At 42.8% G+C, this 19,855-nt stretch overlaps 1 protein-coding gene across 2 annotated transcripts; it reads left to right on the top strand.

Moving 5' to 3' along the window:
• The first annotated feature begins 7,270 nt into the window (after positions 1-7,270).
• Positions 7,271-17,098, top strand: LOC141006091 (protein CutA homolog). 2 transcript variants are annotated; one of them, XM_073478204.1, is made up of 6 exons: positions 7,271-7,375; positions 8,796-8,944; positions 10,129-10,188; positions 10,957-11,002; positions 11,103-11,152; positions 14,513-17,098. In XM_073478204.1, exons 1-6 carry the CDS (start codon positions 7,271-7,273, stop codon positions 14,613-14,615), a joined length of 513 nt encoding a protein of 170 aa, XP_073334305.1. In that variant the 3' UTR covers positions 14,616-17,098. The 2 variants fall into 2 exon arrangements, with proteins under 2 accessions (XP_073334305.1, XP_073334306.1); XM_073478205.1 differs by lacking the exon at positions 7,271-7,375 and adding an exon at positions 8,471-8,546.
• Positions 17,099-19,855: the final 2,757 nt, after the last annotated feature.

Raw genomic sequence — 19,855 nt, 5'->3', positions numbered from 1 at the left:
TTATGTCAAACATCCTTATCAGCTTCTGGTCACACACACACACCCACACGTGCACATGCAGCATCCTCTCGGTCATTTTCTTATCGCCACGTCGCACAAACCACCCCATTCATTAGCATTGATTTCCCTTTGAATGACCACAATAAAATGGTCCTGTGTCCACGCCTTCTCCCTATCTCTTATTCTCTTCTTCCTCCTTGTTGTGTCCTAACCTTCCCCACTCTGGCTCTAAAGGGATGCCTCCTTCATGGACGCTACAGTAGGTGAACTCTTGTTAATTGCTCACAGCAGTTGGAGGTTATCAGCTGGCTGGCAGTGAAGGCTTGAATAATAAGCTGAGCTGAACAAGGCCCAGGTGGAAAACAATTAACACAGGAAGGAAGCTGCAGCAGAGAGGATGACTTGTAAAGGTTCTGTAGGAAAAAAAAAAAAAGGTTTGAACCCAGAAGGTCTATGAGACCATGCAGGGGACAGATGCATAAAAAGTGCTGGATTCTCACGTACAAGCCTCATTTCCATAAGTAGATGTAGTAACACCCATCTGTACCTGCGCCCGCTGCATCCTGACCTGTCAGTGTGGTACAAACAGGGAAGAATCAGTGGAAAATCACCAGTTGTGTCGGATCACAAAGGTTCTCCAACAGCGCCTCGGCAGCTGTGAATAGGATCAGCCATTAGGGAACCTTTGTGGCTATTTATAGCGTCCACTCACTTGTCCGTTACATGAAGCTGTGAACCATCGTCATGGTGATATTTACGTTATCATTGTTAAATGTCAGAAGGATTATCGACGGCTCATGTTGAAATACAACTTTACAAAGTGCTCTGCAGTACAGGATCAAATGAGATTACAGCAGTAATGATAGATCAAATGTAAATAAAGAGAATGATGAAGAGTCATCACTGATAAATCATTTAAAGTTGAGTTTAAAAGTTTTAGATATTGTGAAAATACCTCTGTCTGACTGGTAATGTACAGCAGTGCACATGCAACTGTCTCTTATTTTAATGTTAAGGGGGTCCTTTTCATGCCACCTGTGCACTTTTTATGTTATTGTACATTTTATCCTCTTTGGGTTTTTTTCTATATGCACAAATAAGAATTAACAAATTAAATTTAGCAGCAAACAACGGTGCTATGTAAAAAATATAGTGGAGTAATGGCGGCCTGGACGGGGAATGACATCACACTCCCTCTGTGTGTGTTGTGATCTGAGCTGATCCGTTCCTTGTCAACATGGCAGCCTGGTAGAAACATTAAAATGTTAATGTACACTAAAAAATGGTGCTGAAAACGTTGGGGCTATGCTGGAACAGATTCATATTTGATCAGAACTGACAAATGAAGTTCATTCAGAGTTTCATGAGCAGTATCCGCTGCCGTACCACCAGACTACAGAGCAGCTTCTTTCCTCAGGCTGTAAGACTCCTCAACTCATCCTCAGCACCATAAAAAAATATTTTTTCTTGTATAGCATAAAAGGATCACAGCTTGAATTTTGTTGTTGTATTGTACCTATACAATGTTTCACTCTAAGGTTACATCTCTCACCTTATGTTTCTTCACCTTACATCACCCGCAGCTACAGCGTCTCACTTCAAACTGTGTGCATAACAGGTCTGAAGTATGTATGAGCAGAGAAATATCAGTTTATGAGTGTGAAATGGACGGACTGTATGTTTTTTTATTGTGTGCGTATGCTTGTTTATCCATATGGCCCCAGGACTGCAAAATTAATAGTTCACTCAAGGTTGAAAACGACAGCAGCAGGGGAGACGAGGCAAACTTATCCAAGCATCAGGGGGTCGTGACAGGTGAGGCTCAGGCAGGCAAAGAAAATGGCAAAATCGCAGTGGATAATCTGGCAGGCGATGAATGGAAGTGCGTCGACAAAATATGCCACCGTGCTGATGTGGAACTGGGCACAGGTGTGCAGGTGGACAGGTGGACAGGGACGGTCAGGGTGGACGGAGGGAACAGGGGTTACTGCAGGGCTCATGGGTATAGCATGCGGCAGGGGGGAAAAGGCAGACAAAGAAAATGTGAGATAAGGAGTGGGCTGACAGTTTGTCTTGAAAAAGGGGGGAGAATAGATTAGATGAAGCGGTTGCACGTTCATGGGTGACTCAAACAGGGTAAATAGGAGCGACGGCAGTCGGTCGGCTGATTAGGCGCTGTACATAAAAGTTTGCCCTGAGCATCCCTCTGGCTGCCCTTTTCATGGTGATTCCTGCATTTCCATAATGCCACAGTCTGGTGGTTGAGTGTCTGAGGTTGACACACATATGCACACACCACATCCACATCCTCACTACACACCCAGCTCGAAGTTTGATCTACGCTGGACGGCACATGAATGTATTTGTTTTTTTCCAGCAGTTTTTCCAAATGACCTTGCGTTTGCAGACAGAATTTCTGCACGGCTGAGAGAGAAAGAGAAGTGAAGGCTTGTTTTTGCTTCCATCAATTTATTATCTGAAATTCTTTTGTATGTGTTTTTTATGCATTCAGCGAGAGAGTGCGTCCTCGTATGAATACTGTATGAGAGTGACCCCACCCGAACCGTGAACCCACCTGTACGGATTGGTTTCCGTCACTTTTGAGTCCTCGCCATGTGCGCGTGTGCGTGCATTTCGATTAGTTATTTTAAATGTAGGACTCGTCACTCATTGCATCCCTGCAGAAAACATTCAGAATAAGTACTTTTGCGAGGATTTGTGAAATTTAAGTGAAGAAATGGTGCAGTCAAGAGCAGCTTTGCTCTCTTTTCTCAGATGTAACCCCCTTTCCCAACGAATGCACGCACACACTCCTCTTCCATCAGGTCTCCACTGTTCATCCTCCACTTTTATTGCCTGCAGGCACTCTAACTTGGAGTCTGAACTTATTATGCTTCTCCCTTCTCTGAATTTTGGTGCACTCAGCTTGTGAATGGAGAGGGAATGAGCTCATTCTACCTGCGTCAGCACGAGGAATGGTTATGCTGCAGACGACTCGGCGGGGAAAGTGTAATGAGGAAGCACAGGTTTCTCTGAGACGGAGGTGGCCCCCCGTGCTCGGGAACGGCTTCTCCCCCCCCTCTCAACCAATCGAGCGTGACGTGGTTTAAGCCTCCCGCGGCTGCGGGTGAACTCCATGAGAACACATTCATGAAAATGTTTAACTTCTTCCTGTAAGACCGCTCCGGGCTCTCTGTCCTCTCCTCAAACACAATCAAGCAAAACGCTCCATTTTCCCTCTCTTTGTCTCTCCTGTCGTCCTCCTTTCTCTCTGCCCTCACCGTTACTCTCCATTTGGACACTCTCACACCTTTGTCCCCGCTCCCAGGAACTAGGAAAATAGGGACAACAAATCTTTCCTTTCAGCAGGGATTGCTGGAGGGATTTTTTTTTCACTGATGAAGGCTGATTCTTTCATGCTGTGTTCGAGGAAGGTAATGCTCCCACTGCTTTCTCCTCACGGCAAGCATCAGACTTAAATGCTTACCCGTGGTTTTAGATGTGAACGGTGCACTTATGCTGCTAAACAAACATAAATACTCTATTTTTTGCAATCGTTTCTGGAGAGCACAGACAAAATAAACAACATGACAGTCGGTTCCGCTTTCTGATGAATGGCCTTTTGTGCTCCAACGGTTGTGAGGGCCAAAAAGTAAATAAAAAAACGGAAGGAAAAAAAGAAGATCAAGGAAGGGAGCGGAGAGAAGATGACAAGATATGGTGTTTGTCTGATCCTTGAGAGGGGAGAGGTTTCATTACCTGAGGGACTTCAGCCGGGGATGTCTCACTGCTTGTCAGAGTTGGGGCGCTGCTACATAAACTTCTGTGTTTTTAGTCACTCTGGGATTTCAGTGGCACCGGCAGGAGCAAGACAGTCTAGGAATCAGCTGTGATGGATGGCTTTGTCCGTCCTAGAGGATGGAGGGGTCACCGTGGTTCACAGCGGTGATGGAGACACTTCCCTGCTCGGCCCCCGTGACTTTTTTAATTAACCTCTCTGGGAGGACCAGCCTCTTCCTTTAGAGGTAATCACAGCCTGGAAAGTCCCTTCATTAGGACTTATCTGACCTCTGTGTGTCCAGCAGCGTGCAAGCTTTCTTTCCCTGACATCCTCTGCCTCCCATTCAGTGCAGTAATGGCAGTGCCACACAGGGAGGGAGGCAACAGCAGAGAGAGGCTGTGGGATATTTAGAAATGTACCTGGCCTGGAGTTCTCATTCTCTGCAACCTCTCTGTTTCTATGTTCACACACCTCAAGTCTTTGTTTCCTGGTCTCTATTCATCCCTCTAATTCTCCCTGCCAGATTTCTTTCTATTTCACAGCGAGGCGACCGCATTGATCCCACCGAGAGGCAAATCGCGAGAGTTTAATGGCAAATTAGGCGAGGAACCTCTTGCCAGATGCCTTTGTGCCCTCTCTTCATCCTCCTTTCTCATTTTCTTCACTGAGGACCTTATGGCCTCATTATATACAAACAGACAAGAGGCGTGGACGGAAATAAAAATGATCCTATTTTTCATATTAGACTTCTAAGGGACAAACAGGCCTCGACGCTCCTCTGGGGAAGTGGGCCCCCTCTGAGTGATGCCCCAGAACAAGCAGATCAAACGCCTCTCCTCTGGATCCCTCGCCTTTCTTCCTATCTCTATTTTGGTTTGCCTTCTTTCATGTTGGGGAACAGTGGCTTAAGTGGCTCTATTGGAGCTCTCTGATGGGCTCTCAAATGAAGCCTGGGTGAGCTTGGGAAATAAATTGGTTTGTTCTGTGGCTGTGGCGCCCGTGGCGTGGCGCCCCCTGCTGTTCGCTCTCTGATCTGTGTTGTGTCCAGTGGAGCAGCAGGAGGAGGAGGAGGAGGAGGAGTGGGGAGGGGGCAGGCAAAAAGAAAGTACACAAGGCTGGCAGGGAAGAGGTCAAGGAAAAAAAAAAGGGAATGGGATGAGTCATGCAACTTGCTTTGTCGGAGCATTTACATTTCATTTCAGTCGATGAGAGTTTTATACATGCAAAGTGAACACTCTACATTTAATTTATTCACAATGTAAGGAGGGGATAAAGACAGGCAATGCGTGGACCCACAACTCCCCCATGTGGACATCCCGGATAAAACACTTTCTGAAAACTTCAATGAGCTGACTTCTCTATTCCTATGAACCGGCTTCTGTCAGCTTATGATGATATAACAAATATAGCTGCGATACTGAATCTGTTTCACTAAGTTTAGTTTCCCTCCGTACTTCTGTTTCATGTACGCCAAAGAAATGCCGAGCAGAATGCATCAGTTTGGTTTGTTCCTGATTTGACAATCCACCTCTGAATTATTCATGTAACAGTAAGATCCCTGTTTGTCTGTATTCTCTGCATTCACATGCAGCGCCACAGGGTCCTTGGCTTTTTTCTGTTCAGCTTATCAGAAAGGACAAGTTGCTTTGGTCGCTGTGTGTGGCGGTGATTTGTGTGGTACGTGTGCTCGCGCCCTTCAGATCTGTGTGTCAGAGAAAGTGGCCTTAGTCACTAAAACAGAAGGCCTCTCTCTTTTCCTCTGTATTTTTGTACTTTTTATCTTCACAGGCCCTTATCTTGTTACTGAATAATAGCGACATGTCCAGGTGTTAATAATGAGATCTGAGAGCTGATACTTCCTCTTTGAAGACTCATAGTTATATTACTTTTCAACAAGTGTCCCTGAAACTTTAATCCATTTACATACATAGTGTCTGTGAGATTTCACCATCAGAGCCGTGGCTTTAAGTCTTCAAAGTTTATAACTTTTAGCCTGTGATAGTGTAAGTGCTGTATCGAGGCTGTTGATCGTGTGATATGTTGTGTTTTTCCACATCAAGAATAATGAAGTGTACATGGAGCCTGTGCATTGTGTTATCACGTTGATTTGATCTTTTCCACAAAAAGACGCCTATTATCAGTCTTACAAAACGTGTCAGTAGTCAACAGGCTTGGGGAGTAATGGGATACATGTTTTTAGGATACAGACAGAAGGTAACTGTATTCCAGTAAAGTTACACAAAACAAGATGTAATTAGATTACATGTGCATTCAGGAAAAGAGGGATTACTGACAGGATAAATAATGATCTATTAGTCTGTAACCGTGCACATTTGCACACATGGTTGTTGGAGTTATTTTTAATGAATTTATGGCCTACTATTGGTTAGTATACTTCACAAGCTCATTGTTTTGTATGTGCAACACGGCAGCTGTTAAATAAATGTAGCCCAGTTGAGTAAAATTTAGGCGAAAGGTTTCTCCTCTGGATTGTAGCCTATAAGGTGGCATAAAATGGAAAATAGAGGTTAAGTCGTATAGCCTAAAGTAAAGTACAAGTGCCTCAAAAACTTAGTACAGCACTTGAAGTGAATACACTTATCCCACTCATGAATTCAGCATGATAAAGGAGATCAACTGTGTAATAAATACATATAAATATACAGAAATATGAATAAATAGGATACTTTGCACTACTGATCTTAGGTATACATCCTTATATAAGCCTAACCTACATTATTAGACTCATTATTACACACACATTCATATTGACAGTATAATTATACATCATGTTTTAAAAGTGTCATATATATCAACCTGTCTGTATCCTTAAATAAAGAATATATATACATGTAACTATCCTGTGCAATCAGTTTGTCTCTTTGCATTAATATTAACAGCATGTTTTTATACTTTTTTTTTAAGCATATTCCAACAATTATAAGTGCAGTTATCCTGTGCAGGTGTCCTTCTTGGTCATATCTGTATATAAAAGGTGACAGAGTGTAATCTGATTACGTGAACTCATGATGCCATCACAAACAGCCCTGCTGCTGCTGCTGCTGCTGCTGACACAACTTGTGTTTGCGGTGAAGACACCAAAGCCGATTATGACCCAGGCAGGGGCAGGCCCGCGGGGTGGGGGGGAGGGGAGGGCATTAGAGGTGAAGCGGCATTTTTATTGGTCGCCGGCGTGTCAGGAAGTGTGAAGCAGCCAATAGGAAGGGCGCGGAGGTTTACCACCGCCTTTGACCGTCCCGACCTGCGCTACCTGTCAACACAACGCGCCCCTTCCTCAAAGATAATGACTTTTCTGAGTGTTTTCTCCTCCAGCAGAGCAGCTGTTCAACTCGGGATGAAGAGCTTGTAAAAAAAATGACGGAACATTAATTGCCTCTGTAGGAAAAGTGTGCGCAGGGTTTTTACGAACGAAAGTCCGGCACAGTTTGTCCCTGTTGTTATTATCTGCACCAGCCGGGGACTGTGGGAATGACATTTGTTGTCACTAACAGGATGGAGTGTCTGTTCCAGCGGTGCCATAAAGAGGCTGCCCTCCACTCTGTCTTCCGCTCGGTGCTGCTCATGTTATGTTTGGTAAGAGCTGCTGTGATTATTATGGACTTTCATCGTTCATTTCCCATTTTTGAAAAACTTTCAGGAAAAAGTCTCAACAGGAAGGCTTTGATGTGGGATGTTGCTAAATTGTTATTAATTCTATGTTTGTTTGTGTGTGTGTTGGATTTTTTCGTGTATCTACGTGTGGCTGTGTTGCTGTGAGAGACAAAATGGGACAGATTATAAATTGGTCACTGTATCCAAGCCAAGGCCTATACTCATCTATCTGTGACAGGCAGCTCCAAATAATAAGAGGATAAATACTGAATCCAATCCAAACATGGCAATCCTCTCAGAGGGCAGCAGATAATTAAATTGAGTAATAACTTCGCCTCATCCCGACGTGAAGTGACATGAAACAGCCAAATGTCCAAATCATTTCTGACAGATGCGAACATCAGCCACACAGACGTGCTTCATCTGTGCGTATGTTAGGTACGGTGGCCGACAAGGGCACCCCTATGGACCCCGTTACACCTCGAGTGATGTCAGAACACATAAAAATACACATTAATGTTATTTTCCTTTGGCAAGTGAGCTTCTTTAATTGTTTTAACGCGTATTTTGAGTTCCACTGAACAGAAATAGTCCGTCTTGCTGAGCTGTGTTCAGTTCCGCTGTAAGCTATTCCGTTGTTAGCTTCCTTAGCATTAGGCTGCTCACAGCTATCTAGCTAACTACAAACTTGCTAGCTCTCCTCCTGCTGGGCTTTTAAGTGCCCTCTTGGTGTAACTAGCACAACATAATTTCTAGCCCTCCTGTAGCTCAGGTGGACATAAAACTCAAAATCTGTATGGAAATAGGCGAGAGGAGAGCTAGTTAGCTAGCTGTTAGCAGCTTCAAATCACCTTCTGGACAAGTGCCATGACGTGTTCACTGTCATCAGGTCAAGTCCAAGACCACAAGCCAAGCACAAGCCGCTGATAAGCAGCCTTAAAGACTACAATAATCAAATACAATGAATTATCGTTATAACCTTTACTTCTACATATTTCTGTATCATGATGTGGTGGATGTTCTGGGTAAATCGTGGGTTTGGACAGCCCTCAAGACTGGCGGACTTCCCGCGAACGCGCCCGCAAAGATGCCCGGACCACTTCCGTGGTGTTGACAGATCATGCGGCGTGTTTCTGTTGCAAGTGCTTTCGGGGTTTGTGTGTCTTCGTTCCTGTATTTTGTGTTTTGCAAGCGCGTTTTTTTGTATTTGGTTGTGTTGCGTATATGTGTCGCTGTGCTTTTCTAAAATGCTTGCACACGTGCTATCAAATTGATGGAGTTGTTGTCTTAATTTGCTCGTGTTTTGTCTATTTGCATTGCACTTGTCGGCCACCGTAGTTAAGCAACTTTGCACATTCAGACGTCCCTAATTGCAGCCACGTCACACCCACCCTTCCTCTAGCTCCTGGTCCTCTGCGTGTCCATGTATCCTGCCTTGTGGTCCATTGGGGTTCAGCTTCGATCAGCCTTCACAGGGAGCTACATACCAGGCCACCACTCTGTCCTTCTGGTCAACAGCCCCAACGAGCAGGCAGCCAGGGACATTGGCAGGTACAGTAGTGAATCACACCCAGTGGGGAAAAGTAACTGAATACATTTACTCAGTACTTTACTTAAGTATACTTTTGAGGCACTTTACTTGAGTATTTCTATACATAATTTCCACTACACTTCAGCGGCAAGTAATTTACTTTTTACTCGACTACATTTATCGGACAACTTTAATTACTATGTCATATAATGTATTCAGATAACACTTAAATTCACAAGCTACCCAGCAGAAAAAAAGTTAGTTAAACTACCTTTACCAGCTTCAACATTTAAGTGATAAACACATTAACGCATCAATATTTATAATGCAATCATATTATATATCATACATATCATTCTGATATATACAATCCTCATATTGAGTGATTCTATATTTGGTACGATAAGTATATTTTTTATGCTCATACATGCATGACTGTGACTTGATCTGAGTAACTCTCTGATCATACCAGGTTACATCTTCCCGTCTGTGTCACACTACTGTGGCACTTAAAAAGTAAAACACACGGTTTCATTTGAGAAAATGAAACCACGGAGATCAATAAAGTGTTAAATAAAGTGAGATCAATCTTCTTACCTAACTCGCTTTCAAGAAAGTGAATAAGCACTTCCCAAAATGTGAATACAAGTTAGAACTATTCCTTTAACCTGGTTGCTAATTAAATTCCTGTCCATCTGTACGGATTTTAAATCAGTCAAAGTGATCTAAACAAGTGAAAATCAGTCAGCCGGGTGTAAGATTGACTTTTCTGTGTGGAGAAGTGATACAGCCTTGTCAGACCCACAACTGTTAGTAAGCGCTGCGTTTGCACTCTCGTCTCCTTTTGTTGGCATTTTAGCTGCATGCAAATGAGCTCCATTTACCACGTGTCAAGACGGAAAGAAGCCAAAGTGCTGCTGCCAGAAATGTAAATCACCTCCTTCAGAGACACTGGTTAGAGGAAGGGGGCACGGCTGAGTCGGTAATAAACTATAATGTCAGCAGAGCAGCAGAAAGCAAAGTTTACTATCTTTTTTCTGAATTTAGTGCATACAAGGCCTTTTCCAGCACCATAATGAAGGGCTCAGTCATGCTGTAATTGATAAACAGCTGGTGGCTTGTGTTTAATTTTTCTCTCCTCTGTTTCCATGTCTGCCCCCTCTGTTTCCATCCACGCTCCCGACCATTCTGTCTCTTTTTCCAGGGCGATCATGGAGAGGCGGCTGGCAGCCAGCGTTAACATTCTCGCCAGGACCTCCACAATGTAAATCATATTTGCCCCCCACCTTGACATAACTTTGTATCCATGTGATGCACAAAGACTGGCTTAGTTAGCGATGACGTCTTTCACATAAATACAGAAACACATGCATTTCGTTTTTTTCCTCTCACGCATCTGTTTGTCTTGGAAACCACATGCTGAACGGGCTGCAACTGATTGTTCTTATCAGTTTTTCCCATCACTATAAGCCTGAATGGCTGTTAGCCTTCAAAGCATGGATTGGCTTTCCTGTTAATGCATAACCACAAAAGGAAGGAGAATCTCAGGGCGTAGAGGAACGGAGGGTACCTGAATAGAGAAGGCAGTGTTAAACCTGTTAACCAAACTGAGGGTTAGCCTAAAAATAGAGGATGTGTTTGAATTAGTTTCGGGGCGAGGGTGGCGATGGAGGTGGTAGAGGTTTTATGTGTGTGAGAGCAGGTCTGTAATGAATGCGTTCCATTTGAAATCCAGGCTTATTTAGTCTTCAACGAGTTTAAATATATTCTTAGTTTGTGTTTTGCTGTATTTCACAAATCCATGAATAAAGCAGTGTGTTTAAAGCAAAGAGGCAGTTTTGCATTGACACCATAAAATCTTGTCAGGAGCAGCCTGACAGTATCGCAGTAAATCACCATGGCCATAATAAATAACTGGGAAAGGTTTGAGTGCTGCGTTGTTTCATAAAATACAGTTTTTCTTTTTTAACTGAATTAAAAGGCTCGTCAAGGCCTCACGATTCTAATGTCTCGTGTTGTTTTGGCTCCTCAGGTACTACTGGAAAGGCGAAATCCAGGACGCAAGTGAAATTCTGATGGTAAGCCTCCTGAGAAAGTCCTTTTGCGATCAACATGTAATCAACAGGCGTGTTGGAACAGAAAGCAGAGCTGTAAGATGAGATGTCACTGTTGTTGCAGCTGGTGAAAACAAAGACGTCCAGGATCCAGCAAGTCATAGATTATGTGAGGTGAGAGGCTGCTTCATGTAATGGTTGTTTTGGTGTTTTGAAAACCGTACATCACATTACTGTCATCATATTGTTGTTGTCAAATTGCAGATGAAAAGTCCAGCAAGAGTTTCACAAAACATTTCCAGAGCTTTGCAGAATCCTTCTAGACAACTGAAATAGGTGGCGACTTGTTTTAAAACTCACAAGAGCTCGTCCAGTGTAATGTCAGGAAGCCCTGAGATCAGTCACATGGTTGAGCTGAATGAATTGCTGCTGCGACTAAGAGTAATTGAAGGAAGTGGACGAGGATTTACTTTCGTCCACATTCAAAAACCAGATACTTCAAGTGTTTGATCATGAACGTAACTAATAGTTTGTTCAAAATACATTACCTGACATATCCATTCCCCCTACAACACAGCCAAATACCATTAGGAGTTAATCATCAACACTTCTTCTCATTTAGCTGTTTGTCAGTGCAGCATCAGACTATTAGGCTTGTTGGTGTGCCGAGTTGTTAAAATGGCATCTCTTTGAACATACAGCATGCAGACCGCAGGTAATGGCTTATTGAATGGAGACAGGACTCATTACAATGGGATTTTGTGGTGTAGAGATGCACCCAGAAAGTGCTTTAAGAGCTTACTTTTCCTCCTTTTAGTGTGCGTCTCTTTTTGTACTGGGAAGCCTCACTCGGAGGCAAACACATTATAATGGCGAAGACTAGGAATGAAAGTGGAGGTAGAAAATAATTAGTCGCAACTTGCTGCTTCCTCAGGTTACAGTGCAGACGCTCCTCTCATTTGCTCTCTGCTTAACTGTTATTTTGTTGCTACTTTTTCACCAACTTTTCCCAAACTACAAAACCTTAACAGCAACTTAACCCAGTAACCCAAACAGTAACTCAGTGGACTGCTGACAGATTTGTGCCCTGGAACACACCACGACTCTCTGCTCATCAGAATCAGTGAGGTGCAATGACTGTCATAAATAGTCGCAGAAGATTGCCGTCTTCGAGATGAGGACATCTGAAGTGGAGGAGTCGTCTGAACTCTGTGTCACTCCGTCTGCGAGGTTAGCTCATGAGAACTCAACTCAGAAATATTTTAATGGACAGCCATACGACTTGCTGAAACGCAACCAGTGAATTAATGTGCTGCGATTTGGATTTCTACCTTTCTCGAATAATTTGAGTGTAAAACCTGAACCTGAAGATAAGTGCGTGACTGTTCTCCCAGAGAGGGCAAAATTTATGGATTCAACTCAGCCAGCTTCAGCCTGGAACATCTGGCGGGCGGCCAAAAGTGGGCATAAACACCGACCACAGTCAACATTACAGCTGGAAAAGGGCTGAGAACCTTTTTATGAATCTCCAGAGACAGAAGTGAAAATGAGGAAGTGGAAACTCTAGGTGTGGTTGACGCCGCTATCAGAAACGTAAGCCTGGCAACATACTGCATTCCAGCTCCCATGGTCTGTGACTAAAGGCAGGATTTCATTGAACTGTTTAACCATCTGGACAAACTGCCAATGGTCAACAGAGCGATCAACAGGTTCAGTGGACTCTTATTACTGAATACACGGCTCAGCGAAACCTGCGGTCTCAAAAGGATCAACTGTATTGATAGCTTCAATCCGTTCTGGGGATGTAGGCTCCTCTGGGCAGGTGGCTTCCACTCAAGCAGATCTGGAGTTAAAGCACTGATGGAGCGTTTTTGACCCAACCTGCGACACCTTTCGGTGAACATTGTGCACCCTGACACACAGCAGCCACAGCAGCGCAAAGACAACACCTCACAGCATTAATGTCCACATGTTGAAAACCAGCTCATGTACCAGTCTCCGAATTTCTTCCTCCCTTCACTCTCCCCTATCCCCCTGCCTCACCCCTTTTTTGCGATTCGCTGAACTGAAATGGAAGCACTGGTAAACGCTGGCATTAAATTGTAGTCTTCTTCCACCTTAACCGAGAACACTCTGTAACGCCAGCCTTACCAATAATAATGACAAAAGGGAGAACAGCTCAGATGGGAGATAAAAGGAACTGGATGTGATATTAATGGATGCCAGTAAGCTGCACTGCCTTTCAGATCAACAGCAAAGAAATCTGCCCAGCATCAGAGCAGACAGGTGAGAAGATGCCCGGGACAGATGGGGTCGTTGCCCCACTTCTACTACTCCTAATATGCCTTTATCTGATTGGGCATGGATCTGCTGGCTTGTACAGTGGCCCCCCACAACACTCAGAACCACGCTCTCCTTCTGGACTTCATCAAATTTGATATAGATCAGTCGCAAAAAACCCTCTAAATTGAATGTTTTTATCACGCTCAGTTTAGCTTTAACAAATGTCTGGTTCTTTGGCAGGCAAATCACTTTTAATTAATGACTTAATTAACCCCTCCCAGCTTCAGTTTTATGAACGAGCTCGAACGGAGGTGGAGCTGACATTTAATAATCCTGCATAATAAACCGAATGGGACATTATGGCACAGTCTTCAGCTGGTTTGACTGATCAGTACTTACACATTTGACTGCACGTGCTCCCACAAGAACAGAATAAGGAAGAATCCAAATATCTTACTGGAATGTTGTAGATGACACAGGTATTTACATAAAAAGTGACGAGGTGACTATGGTACCAAGCTAGGAGTCTTGGTGTAGTCATGGATTCATGCCTGGATTTTAGCATCCTCATCAAGACGGTCAGAAAATGGATTTAGAAAAAACTTTTCTCTACATCTGCAGCAAATTCAAAATGCTGCTGCTGGAGTCCTCGCTCAGACCGAGCCAGTGGATGAGTCCACTTCTCAGATCTTTACACTGGCTGTCTGTGTGTCCAAAGAATCAACTTTAATATCCCACAGTTGGTTTATAAGACACAGACTGGTATTTCTGATCTGCCGCTCTGTTAAGAACCATCCAGACGTTCTCAGATCAGCCGGGACGGGTCTGCTCGCTGTCCCCCCGAGTTAAAACTAAACATGTAAAAAAGCAGCGTTGGGTTTTTATGCACCACATATCTGGAACAAACTCTCTTCAACTCTCAGTTCTGTTAAATCAGGGCTTTAGACTTTTCTGTTCACCACTGCATTTTATAAAGTTAAATTTGGGACAATTTATTCATTGTTTTTTCGCCGGTCTGAAGCTGCACTGCCATTTCTATTGTGTCTTTTTATATTGCCTTGTGTTTACTTTATATCTTGCCTTTATGTCTCATGTAAAGCACTTTGAATCACCTGCTGTTGAAGGATGCTACACAAATAAACTTGCCTTTGCCTAGTAGAGATATGAGTTTCTGCCGTAGAGTTGAGATGTGAAGAAGTCCTACATCTCGTCTGACATGTTTTTGTTCGTGTGTGTGTGTGTCTCTTCAAGGTCTGTCCACCCCTATGCAAACCCAGAAGTCCTCAGCTTCCCGGTGGAGGACGGCAATCTGGCTTACATGAAGTGGATGGATGAAGCCATTCCAGACGACTGATGCACACCATTAAAATCAAAGCCAACCTCTGCAAGGACTGCAGCCCAACAAGGACGCTGAGCCGTGTGCTCCAGCTGTTTTTTATAAGGCTTTGGATCGCAGGGTTCAGAACTAAAGTTCAGTACATTACATTTATACAATTGTGTTGCTCTGACCTTTACACTGATGTAGTGTGGGGATTTTATTTCGGTCTTTAAAGAGCTTTATATCACAGCCATAGAAAATACTTGCTTCTGATTGGCTTGTGGGTGGATTAGCATTGCGTAACCGGACATCTTAAATGAACATACCCTGCTCACTGGTCAGTTTGAAGTCATTGCACAAAATCTAAAGTTGTCTGCTTTGGGCTATGATCTTCTAAGTTAACCCTAACTTGTAAAAACTGACTCAGAAGGGCATAAATTGACCACAAATAATCGTAGTGGCCAGAAACATACCTGCCAACACACTGTTTCTAACCCTTCTCTCCTGCTCTGCTCCCAATTGGCATTTTTTTTCTATGAGTCTCCAGCTTTCATAGCGATAGCAATTGATGTTTCTCAGTTTCTGTGTGGGATATGTGTCAGTACCTGGCAACCCAACCCAGAGGCAGAGGTGCACACACGCAAACAACCCTCACTCCCACTGTGCTCGCTCGAGCCCTCAGCGCCAGTTTTATGATGTTAATTTAAGATGGTGACTTTTGATCACACTTTTTGTACATTTCGTAATTTTTTTCTTAAAATTATTATACCGTCAGCTATGAATTTAAGACTAGTTACCTATTAGTGTAGGGTTATATTGGTCCAGGAGTGTTAAAGATAGGTCATTCGTCAGTTCCCCAGAAAATCTCCCTCTTTTTCACAGCCTAATATTGGCAGATATGTAGAGACCAACATGCACATCCATCTTCCAACCCAGTCTTCATTTTTTTAACTTAAACACACGCCTGTAAAGTTTCACGGCAGTCGTGACGCAATTGTGTTGACAGAATCTGTCCACAGGCAGACAGACAGACAGACCTGGCCAAGTCCTCAAAGCTGTGGTAGTTCCCTCTACAGAAGGTGTCTCTAGAACCACATTTTTCGATGAGGGCAAACACCCTCACAAGACAAATAATGGGTGGAGGAATCACCACTCTGTATCATGCATTCTTTACCTACACCTCATTTTGCAGTATTTCTCATGCAGCTCCTGTACAGATAACGCTCTCCTTTAACGGCAGTCATTTGCATTTGATGAAACACGGTCTCCGGTTCGGCTTTTTCAATGAATTAATTTAAGATTAGATCGTTCTTGTAGGTAGTCATTAATGTTTCCCTAAAGGCAGGTTTTACATAGTAATAACTTGTGTTGGAACGTATTGATGGCGTGACTAAAATATACTGATTACTGGTCTGTAATAGTCATGCACTGCCTGTTATTGAACATTACATTGCCTGTACTGTAACTTTATATTATACTGTATTTTACGTTATGAATTTAAAAGATTATTTTAATGTTTTCAAAAACACCAAAGAGAAAAGGAGAAACCTAAACAGCAATACTCAGAAGAATGGGACATCAGGGCGATCAATGTACCTACAGATCAATATGTTATTGATCTGTCAGGCTCTAGTAGATTTCCATTATTGTTGCAAAAGATGCTCTAAGCGACACACAACTGTTTACCTTGTGTATGACCAAGAGGAGAGGCAGTACTCTGCTTTAGCTCAGCGAACTAATAAAACATTTACTTCCATCTTGTATAACCTCAAGCAAAGCCACAGAGAACTACTGAGGATAAATCAACAAACACATACAGATAACAAAACTCTGAAGCATTGTACATCTTGACCCGGTTTCTCTCTTGGATTCCTAATGACTTAATTATAAAATATTTTGATTGTTTTGTTTGAACGCTGGAGGACTGATGCTGATCAGAGCAGCTCTCCCACCTGGATAACATCTCCTTGATCTCCACAGGAATCAAACTTTAATTGAATAAGAAAAAACAAACTCATTTTGTTAATCAGCTCTTGAGAGCATCGCAGGTCAGAGTATCTGGATTGTTTGCAAATTTGCAATCAAGTATCCGGTACATGACCACAGAGGCAGGTGCATGATGCTCTGCTGCATGTAAATTTTCTGTTAATTACATTTCAAAAAGGAAACAAATGTGCCAGTTGCACCGTGCCACAGTTGAGGTTATACAGGTCGGTCATGCGTGCTTACCTCGTTAAAACAAAAATACACACTGAGCCTCAGTCTGCAGAAAGCGTTTCCGGCACGAGGCCTCCAACAAAGGAAACTGCAGACGAGGTTTAGTCGGGTGTTGTGCCTGTGGAGCCAAAATAATCCTCCACATCAGGTCCGGAGATCAGACCATTTGGTGGCAGGGAGTGTGTGTTTTTGCACTTTTCTATGTGTGTGTGTCGCATCAGTGGGTACAAGCCATGTTTGAATATGCCATACAGACTTAAAGGTACTTGTGTGCCTTTTGTGAGTAGCTGTGACCAGTGAGGAATGACAATATATGAAATAAATACTGCAGTTCATCATTGCAAAAAACAAATGAACAAGTATCCTGCAATTTCTTTAAACTTTCACTAGATGGCGGCGTTTCAATAAACATAAAAACACATGCAGTTGTGACTAGATATTCACATGAGAATCATATCAAATTAATACAGTATATTGGTGCATCCTCAATAATTCAGCTTCATGCAGAGGTTTTTGTTCAAGCTGCAATAAGAGCCAATGAATAATGCCCCCTCGGTTTTATCTCAATATTGCTTTGCTTGCGTTTATTTCTGGAACAAACACAGTTAGCGAGGTGTTTATCTAGAACTGCAGAGGACCAACAAGTCTGCAGCTCAGGGCTGTGACTAAAGATTGTTTTCATTATCGATTCATCTGTAGATTCAGAGAACAGTTGAAGCTTCCGTCACACTGATCTTGTTTTGTCTTCCAAACAGCCCAAAACACAAAGCTTGTTTAGTTTGTAATGATATAAAACAGAGAAAAAAGGGCAAATTCATAAATGTTTGGGTATTTTGTCTTGAAAATGTTTATATTGTTGGGTAGTTGAATCTGTAGCAATGCATCATGTTTTATAAGTTTATCTTGTGTTTTGTAAATTGCAGCTTTACGGTGGCAGTAGGGATTATTCATTTCATCATCGAGTCCAAGGTGGTGTCTTTAGGTGTCTTGTTTTGTCTGACCAACTGTCCAAAACCCAAATGTATTCAGCTCATTATCATGGTGGGCTAAGGAAACTAACAAATATTTATATTTGGAACCAGAACAAAGACATAGCCAGTGAATTTTTAGCACTTTTGCTTTGGAAAATTACTGAAATACCCTTCTTGTTGTATTTCATGAAAAGGTATTTTCTGTGCAGCTGTGAAGCTCCCTGTAACTTTGGTTTTGAGAGGCGTTATAGTAAGAAGTAAGGTTTTTCTATTCTGAGGAGGGTTTTAGTGATAGTTAACTGGATATCTCTCGGACCCATGGCTGAACAAAACTTCATAAACAATAAGCACATCAGATACATAATTACATTTCCCTCCTCTACATAATCAGATACTGTATCTCTCTCTCTCGCTCAGTATTCATTATTTTCAGCTGAATCTCTGTATTTCTCTGCAGCACATTCAGTCAAAGCCTAATTGGTTGATGCAGCTAAGAAAACACCATATATTTCTGCATGAATATTATCCAAGTTGTGTAAACAAAGAGGCATATGGCTGGCTCTTTCTTCTTCCTGTGTGTCATTAAATTCTCCATGGGAATCAGAGTTCAGGACAGGATAATTAAGAATAAGCTGTAAGAAACAGACGCTGATAACATGCTCCCACTGAGCAATTCAATAAACTGGGGATAATAACACACGCACACACACACACACACACACAGATAACCGATCCAGCAAAGCGAGGATGGTGAGTTAACATTGAATCGTCGATGATATGTGTTTATAAACTGGTGAAGCAGGTTGAGCCGTCGTCCAAATATTGGATATTTTTGACGAGGGACCACAGTGTTTCAACATTTGTAAGCGTGACATCACTTGATCATTTTAAGGAGACCTCAGGACAGCTTCCAGCCATGATCGTGTCAACAAAAAACTGATGAGTTTGGTGGGAAGTCAGGACATTTCCAGCGTTGTTTGTGGTGACTGAAACAGGTATTTTTGGCCAAAACATGATCTTCTCCTAACCCTAACCAAGCAGAAACGTCGGCCTGCTTCGCCAACATTTATTCTGGAGGTTGGGTTTCAGTGAAATCAGCCAGATTTTGCCACAATCTCAATCAGCCAATTGCATTGTTGCTTTCAAACTTTAAAAACTTCTCTTCTCTGCTGGTGCCTGTTGTTTTTTTAGTGCAAAAATCCTTGTGACCCTCCTGTTCACATCCAGTTCATCACATCCAGGCACCTGGGCAGAGCTTATCAGAGCCCACTCATCATCACATCCCGATCAGATCCAGATTTATTGTGCACATGGCGATAAATATATTGTCTGTTCACTAAGATGAAGTCTTAGTCTTGAATTACACTGTTGTTGCTACTACCGAGTACAAGCACACACACGCAAAAATGATTGTTGTGGCAGTTTCCATGACCAGAGATCGGTGTATCTTGAATACATTGTAGGTAGGAGGAATATTTTAGCAGCAGAACAGTTCACTAATGAGTTGGCAGGAGAGTCCTGACCAGCTACTTCAGGCAGAAAACTGCTCCTTCCCGGGGAGGTGCAACATGATTATACAGCGAGGACAAGATGATCTGCTTCTTTAATCTGAACGCAATTAAGTCTTTTGTGCCTTTTCAAAAGTTTTGCTCTCCAAAAAACGTAATAACATGCTGTCAGAGAGCGATATGGCATTTTAAAATAGAGAAAGAGCTTTTATGTTTGAGTGCGTGGACCACGTTGTCACAAGGCGATAATGTTTACCTGCCACAGAGGAAGAGGAGCTTTGTGCTCACTGACAAAAGCTTATGTTGTACCTTCTCAGCGATACAAGGTAGAAAGCTAACAAATAAAGCCTGTATGAAGATTAATGTTGTGCTTGAAGAGCAGAGTAAACAGTAGAGTGAGGAACAATCACATGTGAAAAGAGTCATATTGTCTGTTTTTGATGTTGAGTAGGGACCTAGGCTAAAGCCTCTTAAGAAAGGGTACCCAGCCATGCCTAACGACGTGTGTGTTAGCAGTTGTGCATAATTTTACATAAAGTCTTAAACGCACGTTCCTCAGCTGCAGATTAAATGCACACAT

This window comes from Pagrus major, chromosome 12, assembly GCF_040436345.1.
Source record: "Pagrus major chromosome 12, Pma_NU_1.0".
Taxonomy (NCBI): Eukaryota; Metazoa; Chordata; class Actinopteri; order Spariformes; family Sparidae; genus Pagrus; species Pagrus major.
The sequence above is the reverse complement of the archived record's forward strand: the minus strand, read 5'-3'. Positions and strand labels throughout refer to the sequence as shown.

Bases quoted from the DNA above. Each gene is read 5' to 3' on its own strand.
- LOC141006091 (XM_073478204.1), top strand. From the start codon at position 7,271: ATGACATTTGTTGTCACTAACAGGATGGAGTGTCTGTTCCAGCGGTGC. The intron at 7,376-8,795 runs GTAAGAGCTGCT...CCCTTCCTCTAG, and splicing joins TGCTGCTCATGTTATGTTTG to CTCCTGGTCCTCTGCGTGTC. The intron at 8,945-10,128 runs GTACAGTAGTGA...CTCTTTTTCCAG, and splicing joins GCAGCCAGGGACATTGGCAG to GGCGATCATGGAGAGGCGGC.